General features: G+C 41.4%; 1 protein-coding gene across 1 annotated transcript in view; it reads left to right on the forward strand.

Moving 5' to 3' along the window:
- Nucleotides 1–4,800: 4,800 nt before the first annotated feature.
- vtg3 (vitellogenin 3, phosvitinless) overlaps nt 4,801–27,989 on the forward strand; it is a 41,035-nt gene continuing 17,846 nt past the window's right edge. The window contains exons 1-25 of the mRNA XM_021599921.2: nt 4,801–4,936; nt 5,028–5,048; nt 5,152–5,303; nt 5,535–5,786; nt 5,901–6,062; nt 6,217–6,365; nt 6,983–7,133; nt 7,281–7,438; nt 8,538–8,703; nt 9,063–9,194; nt 9,425–9,643; nt 11,636–11,853; nt 11,947–12,044; nt 12,167–12,291; nt 12,382–12,483; nt 12,585–12,704; nt 12,864–13,053; nt 13,163–13,250; nt 13,596–13,781; nt 13,882–14,017; nt 14,108–14,276; nt 14,621–14,730; nt 14,826–14,921; nt 15,150–15,362; nt 22,986–23,131. Of these exons, the coding sequence (XP_021455596.1) occupies nt 4,897–4,936; nt 5,028–5,048; nt 5,152–5,303; nt 5,535–5,786; nt 5,901–6,062; nt 6,217–6,365; nt 6,983–7,133; nt 7,281–7,438; nt 8,538–8,703; nt 9,063–9,194; nt 9,425–9,643; nt 11,636–11,853; nt 11,947–12,044; nt 12,167–12,291; nt 12,382–12,483; nt 12,585–12,704; nt 12,864–13,053; nt 13,163–13,250; nt 13,596–13,781; nt 13,882–14,017; nt 14,108–14,276; nt 14,621–14,730; nt 14,826–14,921; nt 15,150–15,362; nt 22,986–23,131 (3,599 nt within the window). The 5' untranslated portion in view covers nt 4,801–4,896. The remainder of the gene's footprint in view (nt 4,937–5,027; nt 5,049–5,151; nt 5,304–5,534; nt 5,787–5,900; nt 6,063–6,216; nt 6,366–6,982; nt 7,134–7,280; nt 7,439–8,537; nt 8,704–9,062; nt 9,195–9,424; nt 9,644–11,635; nt 11,854–11,946; nt 12,045–12,166; nt 12,292–12,381; nt 12,484–12,584; nt 12,705–12,863; nt 13,054–13,162; nt 13,251–13,595; nt 13,782–13,881; nt 14,018–14,107; nt 14,277–14,620; nt 14,731–14,825; nt 14,922–15,149; nt 15,363–22,985; nt 23,132–27,989) is intronic.

Below are 27,989 nucleotides of genomic sequence, written 5' to 3' on the forward strand. Positions count from 1 at the left end.
CTATTGGCCAATAAGCAATAAAAATAAAATCGATGACCTACGATCAAGATTATCCAACCAACGGGACATTATTAAAAACTGTAAGATCTTGTGTTTCACTGAGTCGTGGCTGGACGACGACATGGATAATATAGAGCTGGCGGGATTTTCCATGCACCGGCTGAACAGAGAAGCTACTTCTGGTAAGACAAGGGGTGGGGGTGTGTTTATTTGTTGAATAACAGCTGGTGCACAATGTCTAATATTAAAGAAGTCTTGAGGTATTGCTTGCCTGAGGTAGAGTACCTTACGATAATAATATGTAGACCACACTGTCTACCAAGAAAGTTCTCATCTATATTATTCATAGCCATCTATATACCAACTCAAACCGATGCTTGCACTAAGACCAACTCTATAAGGCCATAAACAAACAAAAAAATGCTCATCCGAAAGCGGCGCTCTTAGTGGCCGGGGACTTTAATGCAGGCAAACTTAAAACAGTTTCACCTCACATTTCTACCAGCATGTTAAATGTGCAACCAGAGGAAAGAAAACTCTATACCACCATAACTCCACACACAGAGATGCATACAAAGCTCTCCCCGTTCTCATTTGGCAAATCTGACCATAATTCTATCCTCCTGATTCCTGCTTACAAGCAAAAACTAAAGCAGGAAGTAGCAGTGACTCGCTCAATACGGAAATGGTCAGATGACCTGGATGCCATGCTACAAGACAGTTTTGCAACCACAGACTGGAAAATGTTCCAGGATTCATCCAATATCATAGAGGAGTGTACCACCTCAGTCATTAGCTTCATCAATAAGTGCATCGACGACTTCGTCCCCACAGTGACCGTACGTACATATCCCAACAAGAAGCCATGGATTCCAGGCAACGTCCGCATCGAGCTAAATGCTAGAACTGCCACATTCAAGGAGCTGGACACTAATCCGGACGCTTATAAGAAATCCCACTATGCCCTCAGATGAACCATCAAACAAGCAAAGTGTCAATACACGATTAATATTGAATCTTACTACACCGGCTCTGACACTCGTCGGATGTGGCAGGGCTTGAAAACTATTATGGACTACAAAGGGAAACCCGGACACAAGCTGCCCAGTGATGTGAGCCTACCTGCTAAATGCATTTTTTGCTCGCTTCGAGGAAAGCAACACTGAAGCATGCACGAGAGCACCAGCTGTTCTAGACGAGAGTGTGATAACGCTCTCGGTTGCCGATATGAGCAAGACCTTTAACCTCTCTAGGGTACGTGAGACGGTAGCGTCCCACCTCTTCAACAGCCAGTGAAACTGCAGGGCGCCAAATTCAAAACAACCAAAATCCCATAATTAAAATTCCTCAAACATACATGTATTTTACCCCATTTTAAAGATACACTTGTTGTAAATACAGCCACAGTTTTCGATTTCAAAAAGGCTTTACGACGAAAGCTAACCAAACTATTATGTTTGGTGAGTGCCTATTCACAGAATAACACAGCAATTTTTCCAGCCAAAGAGAGGATTCACAAAAAGCAGAAATATAGATAAAATGAATCACTAACCTTTGAGATCTTCATCAGATGACACTCATAAGACTTCTTGTTACACAATATATGTATGTTTTGTTCGGTAAAGTTCATATTTATATCCAACAATCTGAGTTTACATTGGTGCCTTACGTTCAGAAGTTCCAAAACATCCTTTGATTTTGCAGAAAGCCACATCAATTTACAGAAATACTCATAATAAACATTGCTAAAAGATACAAGTGTTATGCATGGAATTTTAGATGCACTTCACCTTAATGCAACCGCTGTGTCAGATTTCAAAAAGCTTTACAGAAAAATCAAACCATGCAATAATCTGAGTCGGCGCTCAGAGCCCAATCAAGACACAAATATATCTGCCATATTATGCAGTCAACAAAAGTCATAAATAGCATAATAAATATTCACTTACCTTTGCTGATCTTCGTCGGAATGCACTCCCAGGAATCCCACTTCCACAAGAAATGTTGTTTTGTTTGGTAATGTCCATCATTTATGTCCAAATAGTTACTTTTGTTAGCGCATTTGGTAAACAAATCCAAAGTCACGAAGTGCGTTCACTAAAAGCAGACGAAATGTCAAAAAGTTCCGTAACAGTCAGTAGAAACATGTCAAACGATTTATTGAATCAATCTTTAGGATGTTTTTAACATAAATCTTCAATAATATTCCAACCGGAGAATTCCATTGTCTTCAGAAGTGCGATGGAACAGAGCTCCCTCTCATGTGAACGCGCATGGTCAGAGCATGGTCAGCTCATGGCAGACCTTACTCATTCCCTTCTCCTTCGGCCCCACTTCACAGTAGAATCATCAGACAAGGTTCTAAAGACTGTTGACATCTAGTGGAAGCCTTAGGAAGTGCAACATTAATATATCCCACTGTATCTTCAATTGGAGCTCAGTTGAAAATCAACCAACCTCAGATTTCCCAGATTTCCTGGTTGGATTTATTTCTCAGGTTTTTGCCTGCCGTATGAGTTCTGTTATACTCACAGACATCATTCAAACAGTTTTAGAAACTTCAGAGTGTTTTCTATCAAAATCTACTTGTAATATGCTTCATGGCTTTATAGCAGGCCATTTACTCTGGGCATGCTTTTCATCCGGACATGAAAATACTGCCCCCTACCCCAAAGTTAAACAGGTCAACATCACAAAGCCGCAGGGCCAGACAGATTACCAAGACGTGTACTCAAAGCATGTGCTGACCAACTGGCATGCGTATTCACTGAGATTTTAACCTCTCGCTGACCGAGTCTGCAATACGTACAGGTTTAAGCAGACCACCATAGTCCCTGTGGCTAAGGAAGCGAAGGTAACCTACCAAAATAATTACCGCACCATAGCACTCACGTATGTAGCCATGAAGTGCTTTGAAAGGCTGATCATGGATCATATCAATACCATTATCCCAGAAACCCCAGACCCAGTGTTCAACACCATAGGGCCCACAAAGCTAGTCACTAAGCTAAGTACCATGGAACTAAACACCTCCCTCTGCAACTGGATCCTGGATTTCCTGACGGGCCACCCCCAGGTGGTAATGGTAGGCAACAACACGTCTGCCACGCTGATCCTCAACTGTGGGGACTTCAGGGGTGTGTACTTAGTCCCCTCCTGTACTCCCTGATCACCCATGACTGCGTGGCCAAACACGACTCCAACACCATCATTAAGTTGGTAAACCTGATCACCAACATTGATGAGACAGCTTTTAGGGAGGAGGTCAGAGACCTGGCAGTGTGGTGCCAGGACAACAACCTCTTCCACAATGTGAGCAAGACAAATGAGCTTATTGTGGACTACAGGAAAAGGCAGGCTGAACATGCCCCCATTAACATTGACGGGGATGTAGTTTCAAGTTCATTGGTGTCCACATCTCCAACAAACGATCACAGTTGAAACACACCAAGACAGTCGTGAAGAGAGCACGACACCACCACCTCAGGAGACTGAAAATATTTGACATAGGTTCCCAGATCCTCAAAACCTTCTACAGCTGCAACATCGAGAGCAGCTGCAACATCGAGAGCATCCTGACCGGTTGCATCACTGCCTGGTATGGCAACTGCTCGGCATCTGACCATAAGGCCTTACAGAGGGTAGTGCGTACGGCTCTGCTACCATACAGCAAGTGGTACCAGAGCGCCAAGTCTTGGACCAAAAGGCTCCTTAACAGCTTCTACCCCCAAGCCATAAGACTGCTTAACAATTAAACAAATGGCCACTGGACTATTTACATTGACCCCCCTCCATTTGTTTTGTACACTGCTGTTACTCGATGCTTATTATCTACGCATAGTCACTTCACCCCCACCTACATGTATAAATTACCTCAACTAACCTGTACCCCTGCACATTGACTCGGTACCGGTACCCCTTGTATATAGCCTTATTATTCTTATTTAATTTTGTTACTTTTTATTTATTTTTTACTTTAGTTTATTTGGTAAATATTTTCTTAACTCTTCTTCAACTGCACTGTTGGTTAAGGGCTTGTGAGTAAGCATGTAAGGTCTACACTTGTTGTATTTGGTGCATGTGACCATTAGAGTTTGATTTGATTTGATTTTGACTGTCAGTTGAGTAACTGTAGCCCGTCTGTTGCTCTGCAAAATTTGTGTCAGTCCTTTATCCTCTCATCAATGACCCGTTTTCGACAACTGGCCTGAAATTGTCTGGATGTCCTTTGGATGGTTGACCATTCTTGATACAAAGAGGAAACTATTGAGCGTGAAAAAACGCTGCACCTGGTATCTACCAGCATACCCTGTTCAAATGCACTTAAATATTTAGTCGTACCCATCCACCCTCTGAATTGCACACAAGCACAATCCATGTCAATTTTATCAAGGCTTAAAAAGCCTCCTTTAACCTGTCTCCTCCCCTTCATTACACTGATTGAAGTGGAATTAATATCAATAAGGGATCATAGCTTTCACCTGGTTAGTCTATGTCATGGAAAGCACAGGTGTTCCTAATGTTGTGTACATCCTGTGAATATATTATTTGTGCAAGCAGCACACTTTGTGCATTCAAATAAGGTCAAAGATGAATTGAATTTTAAACAATTCTTTGTAATGTGAGTTTCACAAAGCACTGATTATTAGTGTCCATTTTAGATCACTGTTTATTTTTCCTGAAATGTCCTCCTTTTCCATGTCATACTGACCACTGTCAACGTCACTGGTTACACTCGTCTGACATACCTTTGCCCCCTTGTTACTTTATGCCCCTCATTGATGCCAAAGATGTGCTGTGCAGACACTGGGTCATGTACTCGTTTAGTCATTGAGAACACAGCATTGCATATAAAAGGAAACGTTGAGCTGCAGGATCCCACTCCTGGATTTCACCATGTGGGGGTTCCTTCTTTGTCACCTTGTGGCCTTGGCCGGTAAGTGTGCAGAGAAACAAAAATATGGAAATTATTTTTAATTAGCTACTTATGACAATTTTTTTATTATTTTTTCATTTTTTCATTTCAGCATGTGCCCATATCAGTTATGGTGAGTTCTTTATCAAGTGATTTGAAATGTATCGTTTAAAACTAACCCTACATTCAAATGAGCATGTTTTCATGAATAATTATATATCAATGATGTATTGTAGAGCCTGGCTTGAACCCTAAGAAAACCTATGAGTACAGATATGAGGGAATGGTGAATATTGGGCGTGGCATGCCAAACCTTGTAGAGTCTGGTGTGAGACTTGTGTGCAAAGTCAAGATCATTGGTGTGTCTGCACAAACATTCCTTCTCCGGGTATGCATTCAATTAAAATTACCAATGCAATGTACTTCATAGACCTTTACCTAATTTTTCAGAAGAGAAATGTACTGCATGTGTTATTTTAAGGATCTACGTTTCTTTTGATGAACATAAAATGTGTCAATATCCTGGGAATTTAAACAAACTCCTTTTGAAAAACGTGTTTTAATCGTAAATAAGCAATTCATTCTACCTGGTGATCCAATTATATTTTCTTGTTTTAAGGTTTCAAACTTGAACTTTGAGGAGTTCAATGGCATCCCAGGGAAGAATGCATTTGATGCCTCACCAAAGCTTACCAAACGGATTGCTGCCGAGCTCAGCAAACCCTTCATGTTCGAGTACGCCAAGGGACGGGTTGGTGACATTCGCACCTCTGCTGAAATATCTGACACCATCGTCAATATTGTGAGAGGCATAATTGGGTTCTTCCAAGTCACAGTCAAGACCACCCAAAGAGTGTATGAGCTTGAGGAGGTAACTAAAACAGGTTTTACATAAACAATGCTTACGTTATATTGCATTTTCATCTGTAAAGAAATTGCAGAGAGCACTGTTAATGTGAGGTTTATTCTATGTATTTGTTATCAGTTCGGGATCCATGGATTGTGCCAGAGTACGTATGCCAATGAGGAGGATGCCAACTCCCAAGAATTGTCGGTCACCCAAATTGTTGACATTAATAACTGCAAAAAAAAGGCAGCCATTTACAGAGGAATGGCACTTGCTGTCGACAACAAACTTTCCAAAGAGGTTTGTCTTTCCAATCCATAGACCTATATGTGAACATGCACAATTCTATTTAAACGAGTATACAGTGCCAACACTACAGAGACCATCGAGGTAAATAGTATACTTTAACAATCACTCACTTTCAATACTTTTTGTATTATTTTACGTCATCTAGAGAGGTGACTCCGTCATTTCAACAGTGAGATATGTCTACACAGTGAAACCAACAGTTGACGGAGGCCTGATCAAGAAGGCTCATGCATTGGAGCGCCAGCATTTCTCCCCATTCAACGTGAAAGGGGGGAACTCCAAACTGCAAGCCACGTATGACAAATCTCATTGTTTTCTTTCATTTCACTATATAAAATTGGGTGTCTGAAAATGAGAACCACCTTGTAGTTGGAGGACTTGAAAGAGATGGCACGGTTAGAGGCGTAATGACTAAACACCAACATACAGAATAATAGGTGAATGTGGTTTATTTGCCATGTACACACTAAGGATGCGTTTACACAGGCAGCCCAACTCTGATAATTGATGAAATCCACAAATGTTTTTTTGGACCAATAAGATCTTTTGCCAATAATTGAGCAAACAATAACAATTGGGCTTCCGTAGTGAAAACACAGCCTAACACTAAATTATGTGAAGGAATGTCCAGGAGGAGATGTCCAGAGACGAGTTATAGGGCTGCGATTACACAGGCAGCCCAATTCAGATTTCTTGCCCGATTATTGGCAAAACAGCTGATCTAATTGGTCAAAAGAAAAAATGTGTGATAAAAAATATAAGAATTTGGCTCCCTGTAAACGCAGCCTTAGATGAAGTGCAACGAAGAGGTTCACTGAGAGCTTCTCAGTCTTGGGGCTATAGTGAGGCATACTCACCAGGATGCCAAAGTTTGTATGTGTTAGATGCTCTTCTTGTTGACTCTCCTTTAGGAAAGAGCTTGTGCTGCTCAGTGTAACTGACACAGTGGTGACCCCTGCTGTTGGTCCCATGATTAGCCGAGGGAATCTAGTTTACAAGTTTGTGAAAGTGTTGGCCCAAATCCCCATTTTGATGAAGAAGTTGGATGATCCAGTGCCCAAGGTAAAGAACAGGGTATCAATAATACTCAAAAGTTGCTCTAAAAATGTTTTTTTCCTCACCCTGTCATGAAAATGTTTATGGCTCATGATTATTTACTGCTAACATGTGATATGCCTCAAACAAATGCAACCACATTGTTGTTCACAGATTGCAGACATGATCAAACGTTTGGCCCAAGCGAACATCTACCAGACGGACAGTGCAACAAGTGAGGATGTTGTTGTTCTTTTCCAACTCCTGCGTGTGACATCGCTAGAAAACCACGAGGTTCTGTGGAAACAGCTCTCAGGGAATGATGAACACAGGTGCATATTCATGTTTATTTAATTTATAATCAAATGTATATGTTTTACTGTATGTACACTATCGTTCAAAAGTTTGGGGTCACCTAGAAATGTCCTTGTTTTTTGTCCATTAAAATTACATCAAATTGATCAGAATTACAGTGTAGACATTGTTAATGTTGTAAATGACTATTGTAGCTGGAACTCTGGGATGCTGGCCTTCTAGGCAGAGTTCCTCTGTCCAGTGTCTGTGTTCTTTTGCCTATCTTAATCTTTTATTTTTATTGGCCAGTCTGAGATATGGCTTTTTCTTTGCAACTCTGCCTAGAAGGCCAGCATCCCGGAGTCGCCTCTTCACTGTTAACATTGAGACTGGTGTTTTGTGGGTACTATTTAATGACGCTGCCAGTTGAGGACTTGTGAGGTCTCTGTTTCTCAAACTAGACACCGTAATATACTTGTCCTCCCGCTCAGTTGTGCACCGGGGTCTCCCACTGCTCTTTCTGTTCTAGTTAGAGACAGTTTGCTTTGTTCTGTGAAGGGGGAGGTACACAGCGTTGTACGAGATCTTCAATTTCTTGGCAATTTCTCGCATGGAATAGCCTGACAAGTTTCAGAAGAAAGGTCTTTGTTTCTGGCCATTTTGAGCCTGTAATCAAACCCACAAATGCTGATGCTCCAGATACTCAACTAGTCTAAATAAGACCAGTTTAATATCTTCTTTAATCAGAACAACAGTTTTTAGCTATGCTAACATAATAGCAAACGGGTTCTCTAATGATCAACTAGCCTTCTAAAATGATAATGGGCCTCTGAATGCCTATGTAGATATTCCATTAAAAATATACCGTTCCCAGCTACAATAGTCATTTACAACATTAACAATGTCTATACTGTATTTCTGATACATTTTTTGTTATTTTAATGGACAAACAAGGACATTTCTAAGTGGCCTCAAACTTTTGAACGGTAGTGTGTGTATATATAGACATATTTTTATATTAATTTAAACATTCTATGGTTTACATGGTAAACATTTCTATGTTAAGTGTAATATTTCAAAGGATTGCCTATGTTTGCTACAAAGTTTTTTTTAATTGTCATCCTTCTCTCTTGTCAGACGGTGGCTTTTGGACACGATTGTTGAAGTTGCAGATGCAAGAGTCCTCAAATTCCTGAAGAACAGATTCAAAGCCGGTGATGTATCAGCCAACGAGGCTGGACAAACACTTCTGATCGCATTTAATCATTTAGCAGCAGAGACTGACTTGATGGAGATGGCCAAGGTGATTGTCTTGGTTGTTTAAATTGCATATGTTTATAAGAACTGTGGTTGGGGTGTTCGTATACTTTAGTTGAACTTTAATCAGAAGTATGCTGGTATGACATAGTACACATGACATATCACTCCCATTGTCTGGCTACTGTAAAACATGGAACTGGAATCCCACTGTACTAATACACAGACTGGATTTTAGCATAATGATCACTACATTACTGGAGGTATTATTGTTATACAGTAGAAAGACAAAGAGTACATTGTCCCTACATGGGCTTATGGGCCATTTAACATTTATTTTTACACTAGATGAAAAAAATCATGTGATGTGTTCAGAGTGATTCATAATCAATTGTCCCTCTGTAGGAGTTTCTGTCCATGCCCTTCAGTAAGTCCCACCCAATGCTGTGGAACACTGTGGTGTTGTCCTATGGATCACTGGTCTACAGGTACTGTACCTATGAGTATGATCGGTCTTGCCCGGCGGCAGTTGTTCAGGTAATTGGCTCAATTACCATTGCATTATTTACTGGTAAAGAAACCAAATGCATAATCTATGTTCCAGTTTATTCTGGTTATATGGCAGAAGTTGGTATTGTGAATGTTATGACTACTGCTACGATAATCTTCTGTAGTTTTGCTGTTGTTCAGACTCTTTCTGAATAGATATTAGCTGCCAATCACTGCAGATTACAGAATTCAAGATGTGACACGTCCGTCTCAAACAGCCCCTGTTGGACCTGGTGATCGATGGCCTGAAGAGAAACAATGAATTCGACATGGTGCTAGCCCTGAAGGCCATTGGGAATGCAGGCCACCCATCCAGCATTAAGACCATCAGGCGCTTCCTCCCCGGAGTGTCTGCCGCTCCTGTGACACTCCCAGCCCGTGTGCTAAGTGCAGCCGTGCAGTCTCTGAGACACCTGGCAGTCAGAGACCCCCACAGCGTTAGTAGTAATAGCAGTACTACAGTGCCTTGCGAAAGTATTCGGCCCCCTTGAACTTTGCGACCTTTTGCCACATTTCAGGCTTCAAACAAAGATATAAAACTTTATTTTTTTGTGAAGAATCAACAACAAGTGGGACACAATCATGAAGTGGAACAACATTTATTGGATATTTCAAACTTTTTTAACAAATCAAAAACTGAAAAATTGGGCGTGCAAAATTATTCAGCCCCCTTAAGTTAATACTTTGTAGCGCCACCTTTTGCTGCGATTACAGCTGTAAGTCGCTTGGGGTATGTCTCTATCAGTTTTGCACATCGAGAGACTGACATTTTTTCCTATTCCTCCTTGCAAAACAGCTCGAGCTCAGTGAGGTTGGATGGAGAGCATTTGTGAACAGCAGTTTTCAGTTCTTTCCACAGATTCTCGATTGGATTCAGGTCTGGACTTTGACTTGGCCATTCTAACACCTGGATATGTTTATTTTTGAACCATTCCATTGTAGATTTTGTTTTATGTTTTGGATCATTGTCTTGTTGGAAGACAAATCTCCGTCCCAGTCTCAGGTCTTTTGCAGACTCCATCAGGTTTTCTTCCAGAATGGTCCTGTATTTGGCTCCATCCATCTTCCTAATCAATTTTAACCATCTTCCCTGTCCCTGCTGAAGAAAAGCAGGCCCAAACCATGATGCTGCCACCACCATGTTTGACAGTGGGGATGGTGTGTTCAGCTGTGTTGCTTTTACGCCAAACATAACGTTTTGCATTGTTGCCAAAAAGTTCAATTTTGGTTTCATCTGACCAGAGTACCTGCTTCCACATGTTTGGTGTGTCTCCCAGGTGGCTTGTGGCAAACTTTAAACGATACTTTTTATGGATATCTTTAAGAAATGGCTTTCTTCTTGCCACTCTTCCATAAAGTTCAGATTTGTGCAATATACGACTGATTGTTGTCCTATGGACAGAGTCTCCCACCTCAGCTGTAGATCTCTGCAGTTCATCCAGAGTGATCATGGGCCTCAGCTGAAAGTTTAGAGGGACGGCCAGGTTTTGGTAGATTTGCAGTGGTCTGATACTCCTTCCATTTCAATATTATCGCTTGCACAGTGTTCCTTGGGATGTTTAAAGCTTGGGAAATCTTTTTGTATCCAAATCCGGCTTTAAACTTCTTCACAACAGTATCTCGGACCTGCCTGGTGTGTTCCTTGTTCTTCATGATGCTCTCTGCGCTTTTAACAGACCTCTGAGACTATCACAGTGCAGGTGCATTTATACGGAGACTTGATTACACACAGGTGGATTGTATTTATCATCATTAGTCATTTAGGTCAACATTGGATCATTCAGAGATCCTCACTGAACTTCTGGAGAGAGTTTGCTGCACTGAAAGTAAAGGGTCTGAATTATTTTGCACGCCCAATTTTTCAGTTTTTGATTTGTTAAAGAAGTTTGAAATATTCAATAAATGTCGTTCCACTTCATGATTGTGTCCCACTTGTTGTTGATTCTTCACAAAAAAATACAGTTTTATATCTTTATGTTTGAAGCCTGAAATGTGGCAAAAGGTCGCAAAGTTCAAGGGGGCCGAATACTTTCGCAAGGCACTGTAGTAGTAGCAGTAGTTTGGTTTATTTCATTGTGTACACATTCACAACTAAAATCTGAATTCCAGAATACAAACCAAAAAATTAAAAAGGTGATAATATTTAGGAAGTCGGTCATAGATATTGTGGTTCTGGTGTCAGAGTTAAATTGGTGTCAATAACATTTCAACCCACTCACATTAGGATATCAAGTCAATTCCCCAAATGAAAATTCATTAAAGACCTCATTGAAAAATATGCAACTGAGTATCTATTGATTTACTAAATTTACTTTATATCAGACGAAATGATGACCAGTTGACATACAGTCGGATTTTGTATTAGTCCCAGTCTAATCTCTTTGATAATATGACTTTAGCTACTGTATGTCTTACGTATGTGTTTTCAGGTCCAGGATATCACAGTGAGCCTGTTTGTGCAGAGGCACCTTCCCACTGAGATTCGTATGCTGGCATGTATGATTCTGTTTGAAACTAAGCCACCTTTGGCTTTGGTGTCTACAGTGACTGCATTCCTATTGGAAGAGGCTGACATGCATGTGGCTAGCTTTTCTTACTCTCTCATTGGGAGCATTGCCAAATCAAGCACTCCGGACAACCACTTCCTGTGAGTGTTTCTGTCAGGGCAGAGTGACATTTGTTGTGTCAATGCTTCTGATTTTGCATTTAAACTGTGGCTGTTTTGTTATCTTTGTTAAAGCTCAACAGCCTGCAATGTCGCTGTGAAAATCCTGGCCCCTAAATTTGGTCGTGTCAGTTACCACTACAGCAAAGCCATGCACCTAGATTGGTTTAATGGTAAGTTCAAAACACCTATAAGCGGCATGGGTTTACTTTGAGAACATACAGTATACAAAAGGCTGAGGAAACTGTTTTCTTCGCAAAAACATTGACTGACCACATATCTCTTGAATATCCAGACGACTTCTTGATTGGTACAGCCACTGAGATCTTCATGCTGAAAAATGCTGCAAGCTACATCCCAACAGAAATAGTGACTAAAGGGAAATTCCATTTCATTGGCAAAATATTACAACTTGTGGAGGTAATCGCTAATGTTCATATTAATTGTTTTGTACTTGTTCTGTTTCATGCTGAAGTAAAACATTATTTGACTATTGTTTCTGTCATAAAGCTTGGTTTCCGTGCTGACGGAATTAAGGAACTGTTTAGACAGAACATTCAAGTTTTTAACGGCCATCTCAGCTACGCTGACTTTGAGGCCATATTCAAAGTGGTGAGTTCATGACTTTTCAAGAAAAAGTAAGAAAGTGCCCTCAAATGTACTGTACCATCCCTTTAAACTCAACTTTGTTCTATTGAATCATCTTCTTTCAGCTGCAAGATTGGAAGACATTGCCCGGGGATAAGCCTCTTTTGTCTGCCTATACACGAATCTTTGGTCAAGAGTTCTTCTTCGCGGATTTGAACAATGACTTAATTCAGAGTGTTATCAAGGTGAGATTTCTAGTCAATCAAGTATTGCATGTTACTCAGTATAACATCATGTCCCTCTCTATCCACTCTGGGAAATAACAAAACCTCATGATACACATTTCCTGTGGTCTCAATAAGCTGTTACACACTGTGCTCTTCTGCCACGGTATCTCCATGCAGACTGTCAGTCCATCTGCAGGCAAAGAGAGTCCAGTCTGGAGTATGATTGAAAATCTTCAGAAGGGGATGTCATGGCACTGGACCAAGCCCTTCCTTATGTTTGAGACCCGTTACATCCAAGCCACCTCCCTTGGTCTCCCACTGGAAATCAGCAAATATTATAACACAGTAACAACCATTACCGTCAATGGTAAACATTGAATACCAAGGCCATTTGAATTACAAAGCAGAATACCATTTTTTAAATGAATGTATATATATACAAAATCAATAAAACGCAAACATTTTCTCTTATGTAGCTAAGGCTGCAATCAGCCCACCACTGACTGATCGCCTGGGACAACTGTTGACCTCAGATGTTTCACTAGTGACTGATGGATTTGCTGGGTAAAATATGTATATATGTTTTGGTAGCTGGGGCAGTCAAACTTGCATATTTGTATGTTTCTTGTAAAGGATAGTGAGAAAGAGAGGTAGTGCTAGAGCAATGGGTTGCTTGCAGCACTACCAAGTAAGTGTGATCTGGAGGCACTGAGGGCAGCGGCTTACAGAGCTGGACCCCTCCAGGCCTCGGCAAGTATTTATTCAATATGTTGCATCATATTATGAGAAGAACAATACTATGATGAACCCTCCCATATCAATGGCTTCATTTTACAGAGTGTTTTCATGGCTCAAGTATTGTTCAATGCTAATATAACTGATTGTGTTCTACATGTAATTTTGCTGCAGTTTCTCAAAGGACCAATTTGTCTTCCATGGGATAAACACTGACATTTTCCAGTGTGGTGCGGAACTGAAGAGTAAAACAGTAGTTGCCATACCATGGGAATTCAGCATGAAAATGAACGTCAAACAAAAAACATTTGAAATTGACCTTCCTGCTTGCAAAGAGGAGACTAAACTTTTCTCAGTCAAGTATGTTTCTCACATTTCATTAGACCTGTCAAAAACAATATTTTAAGTGTCGCAATGGATAGTAACTTAACAGCTGCTAGCTTTCTTCTTGTTACAATAGGTTTGACGTATATGCGGTCTCAAGGAATATTGAGGAGCCATCACGTGCTAAAATGACCCCAATGATGCCTGACTCTGTTGAGGCTAATAAGGATATAGAGCCACCTAAGCAAAGATATTTGACCTCTGGACAAAAGGTACAATCACTCTCCAAGGCAAAGATTATTACACGCAAAGTAAGAGAGATATGTGTGCACTCCTAATATGCTTTCTTTTTTGCCAAATAGATTGTAAAATTTGACATTTACCATCCACAAGTAAAGGTGTGTGCAGAGGCTAACATCTATGGGGCAGTTTTCTGTGTTGAGTTTGAGGCAACGAGATCACACTACATTGATGAATACCCCCTTTACTACTTCTTGGGATACACCAACTTTGCATGTACAATTCAACCAGGTAACAGCATATACAAGTATAAAGTATGACGTAATAGGCTTTTTCTTGTACATTGTTTTGGACCGTCATTTATTGAGCCTTATTGGATGTGCCAGGAACTGGTCCACCGTTTGTGCTGCCGACCCCAGACTGTACATCAGCCCTGTGGCAGGGTTCAGTCCTTGCTTACACCTTACTTAACTGGACCTATTATATACATTCCTCTAATCTATCTTCGCCTTTCATTCTTTCACAATAAAGCACCAACATTTGAAAGGGAAATGGAATTCCATTAAACAAAAACAAGCCTCATTAGATTTCATAAGTGTGACTATTAAAATAAAATTCCTCTCTTTCATTATCAGTCCAGTCCAACAAACCTGTTGACAAGATTCACATTGAGATGAACGCCAGCCTAACCAAGTACCCAGTTAGTGTCCGCCACCTGCTTGACACCCTGCAGAAGCTTCCCAAGGTACTTGGTCATGGTTGTACTGTCATGATCTGCACACATACATTGCTAAGTTCATACAGTATATGACCATTTCTACTCTATTTTTGTGTTTGCAGTACGCAACCAAGAGTTTCCATCACTCCTCTAGTTCCTCAAGCAGCAGAACATCTCATCAAGCAAGCTTCAAAGCCAAAGAAGCTTCTGCTTCTGAGGTAGGGCTATGGCTGAAGTGCACCACTGACTAGTGTAACTTTTTGTTGTGGTTGTTGTTTTAAGGGGGGTATATTCATATCAATCAATATTCAAAGACAGTGTCATCACTGTCTGCATTATTTCAGACATGACGGAAGTATTATGTATTTCACTATGAAACCTAGTTGTGTTTACAAAACAGTGATGGCAGTATAAGGACCTTTGTGCCTTCTTGTACTCCTCCTCAGGCTTTGAATGCCAATTCTGAACCAGTGTTCGCCATCAAGGTTCTGGCCATGAATGGCAACACAAAGCCAGAGGGTTACGAAGTAGCTGCTTTCTACACCCCTGCTGCCCAGATGGACAACACCCAGCTGATCGTGTCTCAGATTGGGGAGGAGGCCAACTGGAAGTTGTGCACAGATGCAAATGTGGATAAGGTCCGGCAGGAGCAGCTAAAGGTAATCAGGGTTGGGTAGGTTACCTTCTAAATGTAGTCTGTTAATAGTTAACAGTCCAAAATTGTAATCAGTAATTTAACTTTTGGATTAGCCAAACTCGGTAACGTAATCTGATTACATTGAGTTAATTTGAGATTACTTTCCCCTTAAGAGGCATTAGAAGAAGACAAAAATGTATGTTACCAATTGAACAACATCTATTGCAGGACTAATCAATGTTAAAGTTTACATAGCTGGCCATATATGGATGTTCAATTTTACTTTATGGGTTGGTTAAGTAGGCTTCTTCAAACCCATTGCGTTCTACTACATATAATAATATGATTAAATTATATCTTTACATGGAAAACCAAAGTCTATCACAATTCCAGTCAGTCCAATAAATTATATACTCCATGATCTTCAAGTATACGACTTGGAAATATGGAAGTATAGATTAGCCAAATTGTTAATATTTCTTTATTTCACATTTATTTAACCAGGTAAGCCAGTTGAGAACAAGTTCTCATTTGCAAATGCAACCTGGCCAAGATAAAGCAAAGCAGTGCGACAAAAACAACAACACAGAGTTACATATAAACAAACGTACAGTCAATAACACAATAGAAAAATATATGTATACATGTGCAAATGTAGAAGAGTAGGAAGATAAGGTAATAAATAGGCCATAGAGGCAAAATAATTACAATTTAGCATTAACACTGGAGTGATCGATGTGCAGATGATGATGTGCAAGTAGAGATACTGGGGTGCAAAAGAGCAAGAGGATAAATAACAATATGGGGATGAGGTAGTTGGGTGTGCTATTTACAGATTGGCTGTGTACAGGTACAGTGATCGGTAAGCTGCTCTGACAGCCGATGCTTAAAGTTAGAGAGGGGGATATAAGACTCCAGCTTCACTGATTTTTGCCATTCCTTCCAGTCATTTGCAGCAGAGAACTGGAAGGAAAGGCTGCCAAAGTAAGTGTTGGCTTTGGGGATGACCAGTGAGAGTGAGTGAGTGAGAGTGAGTGAGAGACTTGTTTCTGGAAAGGTTTTACCTGAGCATCACCCCAAAACTTATTAGCTATCCCTACTCTGTTGTTAATTATTTTGTGGTCACGGTGGGCTCATTGAGTCGAGTTGAAAAATAAATGCTGCGCTCATGGAATTGCAGGCTTTAAGCGCTACTGAAAAGTGCTATTTACATGTGAATAATTAATGCCATGTGCTGCATTTGCAAAAGGCCTATTATTTACCGTTTTGTTGGTGAACCTTTGATATGTTGATAATATGCAGCTGTTTAAAGGACAAATCCACAGATGAAGCAATAACAAAACAGTTTCCCCGCCTCTGTTTTGGTAAAAAGCTGAGGGAGGGGCCTTGAGAAATATAACCACTCTCAGATTAATAGACAGAGCTATGGATGCAAGGGCTGACCATCCATGATATCACAATTATTGTTTTTAGCATCTTATGAGTCTATACAGAATCCAAGATGACGTACCAGTCAGGCGTCTTTTTTCTTCGTCTTGTCGTGTCCCATGTGTATACATATACGGTATATATACAGTATACGTATATTTAAATATTTTTTTCTTCGCATATATTTTTGATATTTTTCTTAAACCCAACTTCAACATACTCTCCTGCAACCCGCCTCACCCACAGTGGTATGGATCTGCTATTTTCTTTAATTGAGAACCAGAACCCCACACAGAAGCTAGCCAGCTCCTAGCTAGTAGTCAGCTAGCCACTGCTAGCAGTCATCAGCTAACCTTTAGCCCGGACAACTCCTGCCAGTCTGCACAGACCAGAGCTTATCGGACTTCTTTTTCTCCATATCCCCGGATTCCTACCACAAGCTCTGAACCTCTTAACCTGGATAATTGCAGCTAGCTAGCTGCTAGCCGATTGGCTTCTCCTGGAAAATGTCTCTGTCCCGAAGCAAGCACCAATTAGCCTGGAGCTCGCCTATGCTAGGCCCATCTCCCGGCGAGCTGAAGAATTCCATCAGCCACTCCTTGGGCTACAATACCTATTTTTGCCAATTGGCCTGGACCCCAATTTATTGCCGATGCGGAGCCCCACCAATCCATCACAACTGAACTATCGACGTAGTCCGCCTGAGGGGATTTTTCAACAGGCTCCTCCGTCACGACGTCCCTGAATTTTCCATCTGCTAGCCACGGCCCGCTAGCTGTCTAGAGCATACCAGACTGTTAGCTGAAGAGGTCCTATTTTGCCAATTGGCCTGGACCCTTCTACTACACCGACCCCTGCTGATCCATCACGACTGGTCTGCCAACGTAACCGCACGAGCAGGCCCATCTGCTAGCCTGCTTGCCCATGCCCGCCCGCTAGCTCACTGGACCCCATGATCACTTGGCTACGCATGGCTCTCCCTAATGTCAAAATGCCTTGTCCATTGCTGTTTTGGTTAGTGATCATTGTCTTATTTCACTGTAGAGCCTCCAGCGCTGCTCAATATGCCTCAGCTAACCTTCTTGTCCCACCTTCCACACATGCGGTGACCACACCTGGTTAAATTGATGTCTCTAGAGACAATACCTCTCTCATCATCACTCAATGCCTAGGTTTACCTCCACTGTACTCACATCCTACCATACCTTTGTCTGTAAATTATGCATTGAATCTATTCTACCGCACCCAGAAATCTGCTCCTTTTACTCTCTGTTCCAAATGCACTAGACGACCAGTCCTTATAGCCTTCAGCCGTGCCCTTATCCTACTCCTCCTCTGCTCCTCTGGTGATGAGAGGTTAATCCAGTGCCTATCTCCACTCCCATTCCCCTGGCGATCTCATTTGTTGACTTCTGTAACCGTAAAAAGCCTTGGTTTCATGCATGTTAAGCCTCCACCCTAAGATAGTTTTATTCACTGCTGTAGCACACTCTGCCAACCCGGATGTCCTAGTCGTGTCTGAATCCTGCCTTAGGAAGTTCACCAAAAACCTTGACATTTCCATCCCTAACTATAACATTTTCCGACAAGATAGAACTGCCAAAGGGGGCGGTGTTGCAATCTACTGCAGAGATAGCCTACTATCCAGAAACAAGTCTCTCACCGTTGCCGCTTGCTGTACACCACCTTCTGCCCCGAACTGTGCCCTGGTCACCATACTGTAGCTGCTTACGGGTATTCTTCAACATAAATGCGTAAAACTGCGTCACAATGCTGTAGACACCTTGGGGAATACGGAGAAAAAGTAATGTGGTTGATGGCACATTCACTGCTCAATAGGGACGCATTGGAAGGCAGAGCTTTCAAAAGATGAGTCACTTCCGGATTAGATTTTTCTCAGACTTTCGCCTGCAATATCAGTTCTGTATTACTCACAGACAATATTTTTACAGTTTTGGAAACTTTATAGTGTTTTCTATCCTAAGCTGTCAATTATATGCACTTTCTAGCATCTTGTCCTGACAAAATATCCCGTTTACTACGGGAACGTTATTTTTCCAAAAATGAAAATACTGCCCCCTAGTCACAAAAGGTTAATGAGCGAAACCAGTGGATTACGGAGTCAAGCGCGCCAATGGAACATACTTTTTTGGGATATAAAGAAGGAATTTATCGAACAAAATTACCATTTGTTATGCAGCTGGGACCCTTGTGATTGCAACCAGATGAAGATCTTCAAAGGCAAATTATTAATTTTATCCCTATTTCTGACTTTCTTGACTACTCTGCTCGGTTGGAAAATTAATGTAATGCTTTGTGTGCGGAGCGCTGTCCTCAGATAATCGCATGGTGCTGTAAAGCCTTTTTGAAATCTGACAAAGCTGCTGGATTAACAAGAAGTTAAGCTTTTAACTGACACTTGTATTTTCATGAATGTTTAATATTAGAATTTTTGTAATTTGAATTTTGCGCTCTAGAATTTCACAGGATGCTGGCCAGGTGGGACGGTAGCGTCCCAATGATCCACAAGAAGTTTTAACACAGTGTCCAAAGAAGGGCCAGAAGTACACAAAATGGCATCGTCTGTGTAGAGGTGGGATCATAGAATCACCAGCAGCAAGAGAGACATCATTGATGTATACAAAGAAAAGAGTCGGCCCGAGAATGGAACCCTGTGGCACCCCCATAGAGAATGCTAGAGGTCCGACCTCTGAGAAGTAGTTGGTGAACCAGGCGAGGCAGTCATTTGAGAAACCAAGATGCCGATAAGGATGTGGTGATTGGCAGAGTCGAAAGCCTTGGCCAGGTCGATGAAGACAATTGCACAGTACTGTCTTTTATCGATGGTGATTGTGATATAATTTAGGACCTGGAGCGTGGATGAGGTGCACCCATGACCAGCTCGGAAGTCAGATTACATAGCAGAGAATGTATGGTTGGATTCGAAATGGGCGGTGATCTGTTTGTTAACTTGGCTTTCGAAGACCTTAGAAAGGCAGGGTAGGATAGATATAGGTTGGTAGCAGTTTTGGGGTTGTACCTGGTAGGTTCATTGATAATTTGTGTGAGATTGAGAGCATCATGCTTAGATTGTAGGATGGCCGGGGTGTTAAGCATGTCCCAGTTTAGGTCACCTAACAGCACAAGCTCTGAATATAGATGGAGGGCAATCAATTCACATACAGTGCCTTGCGAAAGTATTCGGCCCCCTTGAACTTTGCGACCTTTTGCCACATTTCAGGCTTCAAACAAAGATATAAAACTATATTTTTTTGTGGAGAATCAACAACAAGTGGGACACAATCATGAAGTGGAACGACATTTATTGGATATTTCAAACTTTTTTAACAAATCAAAAACTGAAAAATTGGTCATGCAAAATTATTCAGCCCCTTTACTTTCAGTGCAGCAAACTCTCTCCAGAAGTTCAGTGAGGATCTCTGAATGATCCAATGTTGACCTAAATGACTAATGATGATAAATACAATCCACCTGTGTGTAATCAAGTCTCCGTATAAATGCACCTGCACTGTGATAGTCTCAGAGGTCCGTTAAAAGCGCAGAGAGCATCATGAAGAACAAGGAACACACCAGGCAGGTCCGAGATACTGTTGTGAAGAAGTTTAAAGCCGGATTTGGATACAAAAAAGATTTCCCAAGCTTTAAACATCCCAAGGAGCACTGTGCAAGCGATAATATTGAAATGGAAGGAGTATCAGACCACTGCAAATCTACCAAGACCTGGCCGTCCCTCTAAACTTTCAGCTCATACAAGAAGAAGACTGATCAGAGATGCAGCCAAGAGGCCCATGATCACTCTGGATGAACTGCAGAGATCTACAGCTGAGGTGGGAGACTCTGTCCATAGGACAACAATCAGTCGTATATTGCACAAATCTGGCCTTTATGGAAGAGTGGCAAGAAGAAAGCCATTTCTTAAAGATATCCATAAAATGTGTTGTTTAAAGTTTGCCACAAGCCACCTGGGAGACACACCAAACATGTGGAAGAAGGTGCTCTGGTCAGATGCAACAATGCAAAACGTTATGTTTGGCGTAAAAGCAACACAGCTCATCACCCTGAACACACCATCCCCACTGTCAAACATGGTGGTGGCAGCATCATGGTTTGGGCCTGCTTTTCTTCAGCAGGGACAGGGAAGATGGTTAAAATTGATGGGAAGATGGATGGAGCCAAATACAGGACCCTTCTGGAAGAAAACCTGATGGAGTCTGCAAAAGACCTGAGACTGGGACGGAGATTTGTCTTCCAACAAGACAATGATCCAAAACATAAAGCAAAATCTACAATGGAATGGTTCAAAAATAAACATATCCAGGTGTTAGAATGGCCAAGTCAAAGTCCAGACCTGAATCCAATCGAGAATCTGTGGAAAGAACTGAAAACTGCTGTTCACAAATGCTCTCCATCCAACCTCACTGAGCTCGAGCTGTTTTGCAAGGAGGAATGGGAAAAAATGTCAGTCTCTCGATGTGCAAAACTGATAGAGACATACCCAAGTGACTTACAGCTGTAATCGCAGCAAAAGGTGGCGCTACAAAATATTAACTTAAGGGGGCTGAATAATTTTGCACGCCCAATTTTTCAGTTTTTGATTTGTTAAAGAACTTTGAAATATCCAATAAATGTCGTTCCACTTCATGATTGTGTCCCACTTTTTGTTGATTCTTCACAAATACAGTTTTATATCTTTATGTTTGAAGCCTGAAATGTGGCAAAAGGTCGCAAAGTTCAAGGGGGCCGCATACTTTCGCAAGGCACTGTACATTGTGCAACTGGTCACCTGATTGCTCCCAGGGTGATTCTCGCGTAAAATACAGAGGTAGACATTATTCCAATCGGTCCTACTGAAAAACCAAAAACACCTTGAGGATTGATTATAAACAATGTTTTCCATGTTTCTGTCGATGTTAATTTGGAATATTTTTCGGCGTTTTCGTGACTGCAATTTCCGGGCGATTTCTCAGCCAAACGTGAAGAACAAACGGAGCTATTTCGCCAACAAAAATAATATTCTTGGAAAAAAGGAACATTGGCTGTCTTCACACAATATGTAGCAAATACATATTGCCCCTTTAAGTCTATCAAACGTGTGCGAATTTGAGCATGTGTCCATTAGGCCTATGTATTTTCTTTTCTTATTAGCATGAATTAGATTGAGCAATAAAATGCCCACCTTTATTCTATAGGCTGGGATCCGCACTATGCAGCTGTTGCAAGAGCGCATATTTCACTGGCTGTCCACTGGTTTCAAGAACAGTGATTGTTGTGCAACTTAAATTTCTTGATTTTCTTTGGTTCAAATGTACATTTCGATTTGTGAACAGCCATCCATAACAACCACAATCCATAAGGCGCAAATAACTAAATGAGAGAGCAGCAGTGTGATTCACATCAATGCGCTATGTAGATATTAATAATAATTGATATCCATTTCGCCATAGACTACAAAACGGTTGTTATCCTTACCTCCAAGCGTTTGTTCAAGTTGGATAATCTTTGTATGCCGGCAGTAGTCACACCATTGGAGACATATCTTGGACTGTAGACTATATAAGCCTATTCCTGCTCTTTTCCTGCGATCCATTCCCACATCCAACACATTTGGTGTGTCATCATAGTGGTCTCTGGCTTGTGGTCAGACACCCAGGTGGAACAAAATTACATTTGAGCATTTTTTCAATGCTGATTTGAATGTCATTTCAAAACAGAGAGGTGCCAAATATGTTTTTGCAAACATCCTTTCTGAATTTAAAAGTAATCCTCGAAGTAATCTAGTTTTTCAAAAGTGTCTGTAATCTGATTACAACATTTTTGCTGGTAACGTAACAGATCAGTTACTAATTTTTGTAATCCCTTACATGTTACTGATTACATGTAATCTGTTTACCCTCCCAACCCTGAAGGTAATAGGCAGTACACTAAGAAAATAAGGTACTAACTAGAACTAAAAAGGTTATTCAGCTGTCCCCACATGAGAACCCTTTGAAGAACAATTGTTTGGTTCCAGGTAGAACTCTTTTGGTTTCCATGTAGAAATATTTCTCCAGAAGGTTCTACATGGAACCCTTTTCAAACCTTTTTTTCTAAATAGTGTAGATACAAGGTGGGAAGAGATATCTCTCAATAGGGATTGGAGAAACATGACATGTTGTTCAATGTGATGGCTTCATAAGTGTTCTCCTTTTCATGTTAGATGCACCTAAGATGGGGAGCTGAGTGTCAGTCATATGAGATGTCAATGAAAACTGCCACTGCACATCTGCCTGGGTCCAGACCCACTCTGAAGGCCAAGATTCACTGGAAGACTGTTCCAGGGTACATGATAGAGGTTGGAAAAAGGTGAGACAAGCACACATTCAGTACACTGAAAATTATATTCAGTTTCCCAATCCTACTGCAATCAGAGTAATGTATTAGCAGGTCGTGTGACTATTCACATTGTATATAAATGCTATTGGTTATTTTATGCTGATGACACTGTGATGTACTGACTCCTCTGTGAACCAGCTATAGCCGATCTACAGACTGCATGTAATGTCATACAAAAAGCACCCGTTGACCTGAAACATGTACTGAATTTGGAAAAAAGTTGTTTTCTAAAGATACTCTACTGATTTAACCCTTTTGACCCCAATAGAATTCTAGAATGCTGCTGTAGATTACTGAGAATTTTCAAGATTAAGCAAATTTTCTCACAAATTTCAAATACACAGACATAGCTCAAGAACAAAAAACAAATGACAATTACAAGTCAACTTAGTTTAAATATGACACCACATTCAGGTCGATAGGAATAACACCAATTTTGTCTCCCATTGTGTAAAGACACTCACTATCAAAAAACAATTAACACTCACAACACAAAACTCTAGAGTATTTAAATTGTACAAAATGTCACCAAATTACTCATTCAAACTGTACCAACTATGATATATTATTTATATGTACAGTAACAGTCAAAGGTTTGGACACACCTAGTCATTCAAGGGTTTTTCGTTATTTGTACTATTTTCTATATTGTAGAATAAAAAGTGTTAAACAAATCAAAATACATTTTATATTTGAGATTCTTCAAATAGAAACACTTTGCCTTGATGACAGCTTGCATTTTGGCCTTGGTCTGGAAGGTGACCAAGAACGTGACGGTCACACTGACAAAGCTCTAAAGTTCCTCTGTGGAGATGGGATAACCTTCCAGAAGAACAACCATCTCTGCAGCACTCCGCCAATCAGGCCTTTATGGTAGTGTGGCCAGACAGAAGCCACTCCTCAGAAAAAGTCACGACAGCCCGCTTCGTTTGCCAAAAAGGCACCTAAAGGACTCTCAGACCATGAGAAACAAGATTCTCTGGTCTGATGAAAACAAGATTGAACTCTTTGGCCTGAAAGCCAGGCATCACATCTGGAGGAAACCTGGCACCATCCCTACGGTGAAGCAAGGTGGTGGCAGCATCATGCTGTATGGATGGTTTTCAGCAACAGGGGCTGGGAAACTAGTCAGGATCCAGGCAAAGATGAATGGAGCAAAGTACAGAGTGATCCTTGATGAAAACCTGCTCCAGAGTGCACAGGACCTCAGACTGGACCCTGAAAGGTTCAGAGCAAAGGTTCACCTTCCAACAGGACAACGACCCAAAGCATACAGCCAAGACAACACAGGAGTGGCTTTGGGACAAGTCTCTCAATGTCATTGAGTGGCCCAGCCAGAGCCCGGACTTGAACCCGATCAATCATCTCTGGAGAGACCTTAAAATACCTGTGCAGCAACGCTCCCCATCCAATCTGACAGAACTTAGCCAAGAAGACTCAAAGCTGTAATCGCTGCCAAAGGTGCTTCAACAAAGTACTGAATAAAGGATTGGTCTGAATACTTATGTATGTATGTAGATGTGATATTTCTGTTTTTAATACATTTTCACGAAAATATATTTTTTCCTTTGTCATTATGGGGTATTGTGTGTAGCTAGATGAGGAAAAAAACAATTTAATCAATTTTAGAATTAAGCTGTAATGTAACAAATTGTGGAAAAATTCAAGGTTTATGAATACTTTCAGAATGTGCTGTATATGTAAGGGAACACCCCCCTGAAATGGACAATGGGAAGTCATTGGCACTGGACAAACCATATACACGGTGTCCAACACCACTCAATTCGGCGTCGTTTCGTTCAAAGTTGATTGCAAATGCCAGGTGTAACACTTTAAAAATTCAACAGGTGGCGAGCGCGCTCCATCGTGGTTTTTCATAGTGCAAATGCAACACAAGTCAACATCCAAAAGCAACATTTTGAAAAAGTGAGAAAAAAAAAATCAAAAACCTAGCAACCCCTTAAAAAGTGCTTTCTGGACTGTTTTTCGAAATTCTTTCGATTTTTTTTGTCAATTACACATGTGTAAGAACTGTATGAATACACTTTTGTCCAATTTTATTATCATAATTAGTTTTAAAATTTTTACTTGTGCATAAGGCATATGTTTTGTCCATTTGCGATATGATTTCACAGGAAGTCAAAAGTCAAAGTCAAAAGTCACTTTTTCTTTGGCCAAATGCCATAAATGTGACGTGCTCAAAATTGACTGGCCTGATGAACACAGGATGGCCGGGCAGTGATAGTTGTTCCTTTCCATCACTCGTTGTGTTGATTTCATCATGTCGATTTGGTGATGTTTTTTTCACTGTTGAATCATATTGCAAGTGCAGGTGCATTTGCAATATGTTTCAATGGGCATGTACCATCACGAATTTGTCATGCTCAAAAATCCTACAGGAATGTGAAATTGACTGGCCCGATGAACTTGGGATGGCTTGGCAGTGATTCTGGTTCCTCTCCATCGCTCGTTGTGTTGATTTCAGAATGTCATTTTGGTGATGTTACCTCACTGTTTAACCATATTGCAAATGGACAATAGTCACCAGCAAGTCACTGTCCATCAGTCAATTAGATATCATTCTGACACCAAACTGATACAAACTGACACCAAACCCACTTTTTCCAACTCGTTTAGTAGCCAACTATCACATACTACAGAGCTGGCCCAAAATTCACAACGCCTTCTGTTCAAACCATAATAAAAATGTAAAACACGTAGTTACGTTCTAGCTGCGAGTCCAGTTCTGATGTTATGTGTAGGCCTAGCTGAGGCGACCCCGAATCCCAAGTTTCGGCTCAATAGGTCATTTGGTGCCCGAGCAAGACCCTAATTGATGCTGAAAATCCACTTTTTTTCCATGCCTTGCTACAGGGTCCTTGAATGAGCAATCGGACAGAAACGTTGGGGTCCATCTATATGGGCCGAGGCGGTTGCAATGCACCTAGTCTTGCGTCTCTGAGACTTTTCTAAATGTCGTCATTTTTGTAATGGTCAAAATGAATTGAAGTCATTGCAAATGTACGAGGCTGTTTCTCGGTCCGAGAACCTTCTAGAGCCAAGTAACTCACCACGCACTATCGACCTGAGGTCTAGAACAGGTTTCTAAAGTTTCAGAACTCTAGGTCTGACGGTTCTTTTTTAGCTCGAACAAAGCTAACTTTTGCAGGCACTGTCTGTCTCTACGCACCCCAATACGTCCCTCCTTCCAAGCTATGTGTGTGTGATTTAGTTTTTCTTTTAAATTTTATGGGAAAAATGACTGATATACAGTTCATGGGGGTTGCCTAATCACACATGAAGTTTTGGAAAGATCTGACTTTTTTAACCCTTCGAAACAGCCCCTGTGACACCAATTATGGCACTTCCGGTTGGCACAGGAAGCTATAAGTAAACACATATCCTCATTGGGGTATGCCTTTACAGAATCCTGAGTTTTAAGTGTTTACGTTAAGAACTGACTGATTTACACAGGGTTGAATTCACTATTTATTACAAACTGCTGGTAGGGTATGGAAAAACACGTTTAGGGTGATTTTAACCACTTCCGGTTGCTTCAGGAAGCTTAGAATCGACACAGGCAGACCTCATAGTGTCCTGATGGACTGTCATCGAAGGCAGGTTCATAAGGCATTCATAACCCGCATAGGCTTCAGGTTGACTTTAGAGGAGCAGGCAATGTATTCCTATGGGGAGAGATGTCATTGTAATCGGTGAGATCAAAATACCCTGTTTTACTGTTAAGGGTTAATGCCACATGGTCAAGGTTAGGCTTGCACAGATCGGGAGGACCTCAGGATCGTACCTGAGGTCGAATTGTGCTTCTCACTGTCACCCAAAAGCAAATTACATTTAGGGCCAGGCTTAATTTTGGGCCTACTTTTTTTCACGGTCGCTGCACTCAGAGCGAGCTACGGTCAAGCGGGGCATCTCGTTGAACTCGGCACGGCCTAGAGAATATAGAAATGCCATTGCAGGCTCTGTGTGTCTTTAAGCACCACACTTTGTCACTCCATCCTTGCTGTGTGTGTGTGTGTGAGAACTTTTCTTTGACATCTGTTGGGAGAAATTACTGACTTCATGGGGGTTGCCCCCGGACAGGGCCAACAGGGCCAAACAGGACACCCCCGGACAGGGCCAAACAGGAAGGATATAACCCCACCCACTTTTCCAAAGCACAGCCCCCACACCACTAGAACGATATCTTCAACCACCAACTTACCATCCTGAGACAAGGCTGAGTATAGCCCACAAAGATCTCCGCCATGGCACAACCCAAAGGGGGGGCGCCAACCCAGACAGAATGACCACATCAGTGAATCAACCCCCTCAGGTGACGCAGGCTCCATGCAAGATCTCACCCCGTGGGGTCAAAATGATCACAAGAACGGTAAGCAAAAATACCAGAACCACACGGGGGGACCTAGTGAATGACCTGCAGAGAGCTGGGACCAAAGTAACAAAGCCTACCATCAGTAAACCACTACGCCGTCAGGGACTCAAATCCTGCAGTGCCAGACGTGTCCCCCTGCTTAAGCCAGGACATGTCCAGGCCAGTCTGAAGTTTGCTAGAGAGCATTTGGATGATCCAGAAGAAAATTGGGAGAATGTCATATGGTCAGATGAAACCAAAATAGACCTTTTTGGTAAAAACTCAACTCGTCGTGTTTGGAGGACAAAGAATGCTGAGTTGCATCCAAAGAACACCATACCTACTGTGAAGCATGGGGGTGGAAACATCATGCTTTGGGGCTGTTGTTCTGCAAAGGGACCAGGACGACTGATCCGTGTAAAGGAAAGAATGAATTGGGCCATGTATCGTGAGATT

The sequence above is a fragment of the Oncorhynchus mykiss genome, chromosome 4, assembly GCF_013265735.2.
Source record: "Oncorhynchus mykiss isolate Arlee chromosome 4, USDA_OmykA_1.1, whole genome shotgun sequence".
NCBI lineage: Eukaryota > Metazoa > Chordata > Actinopteri > Salmoniformes > Salmonidae > Oncorhynchus > Oncorhynchus mykiss.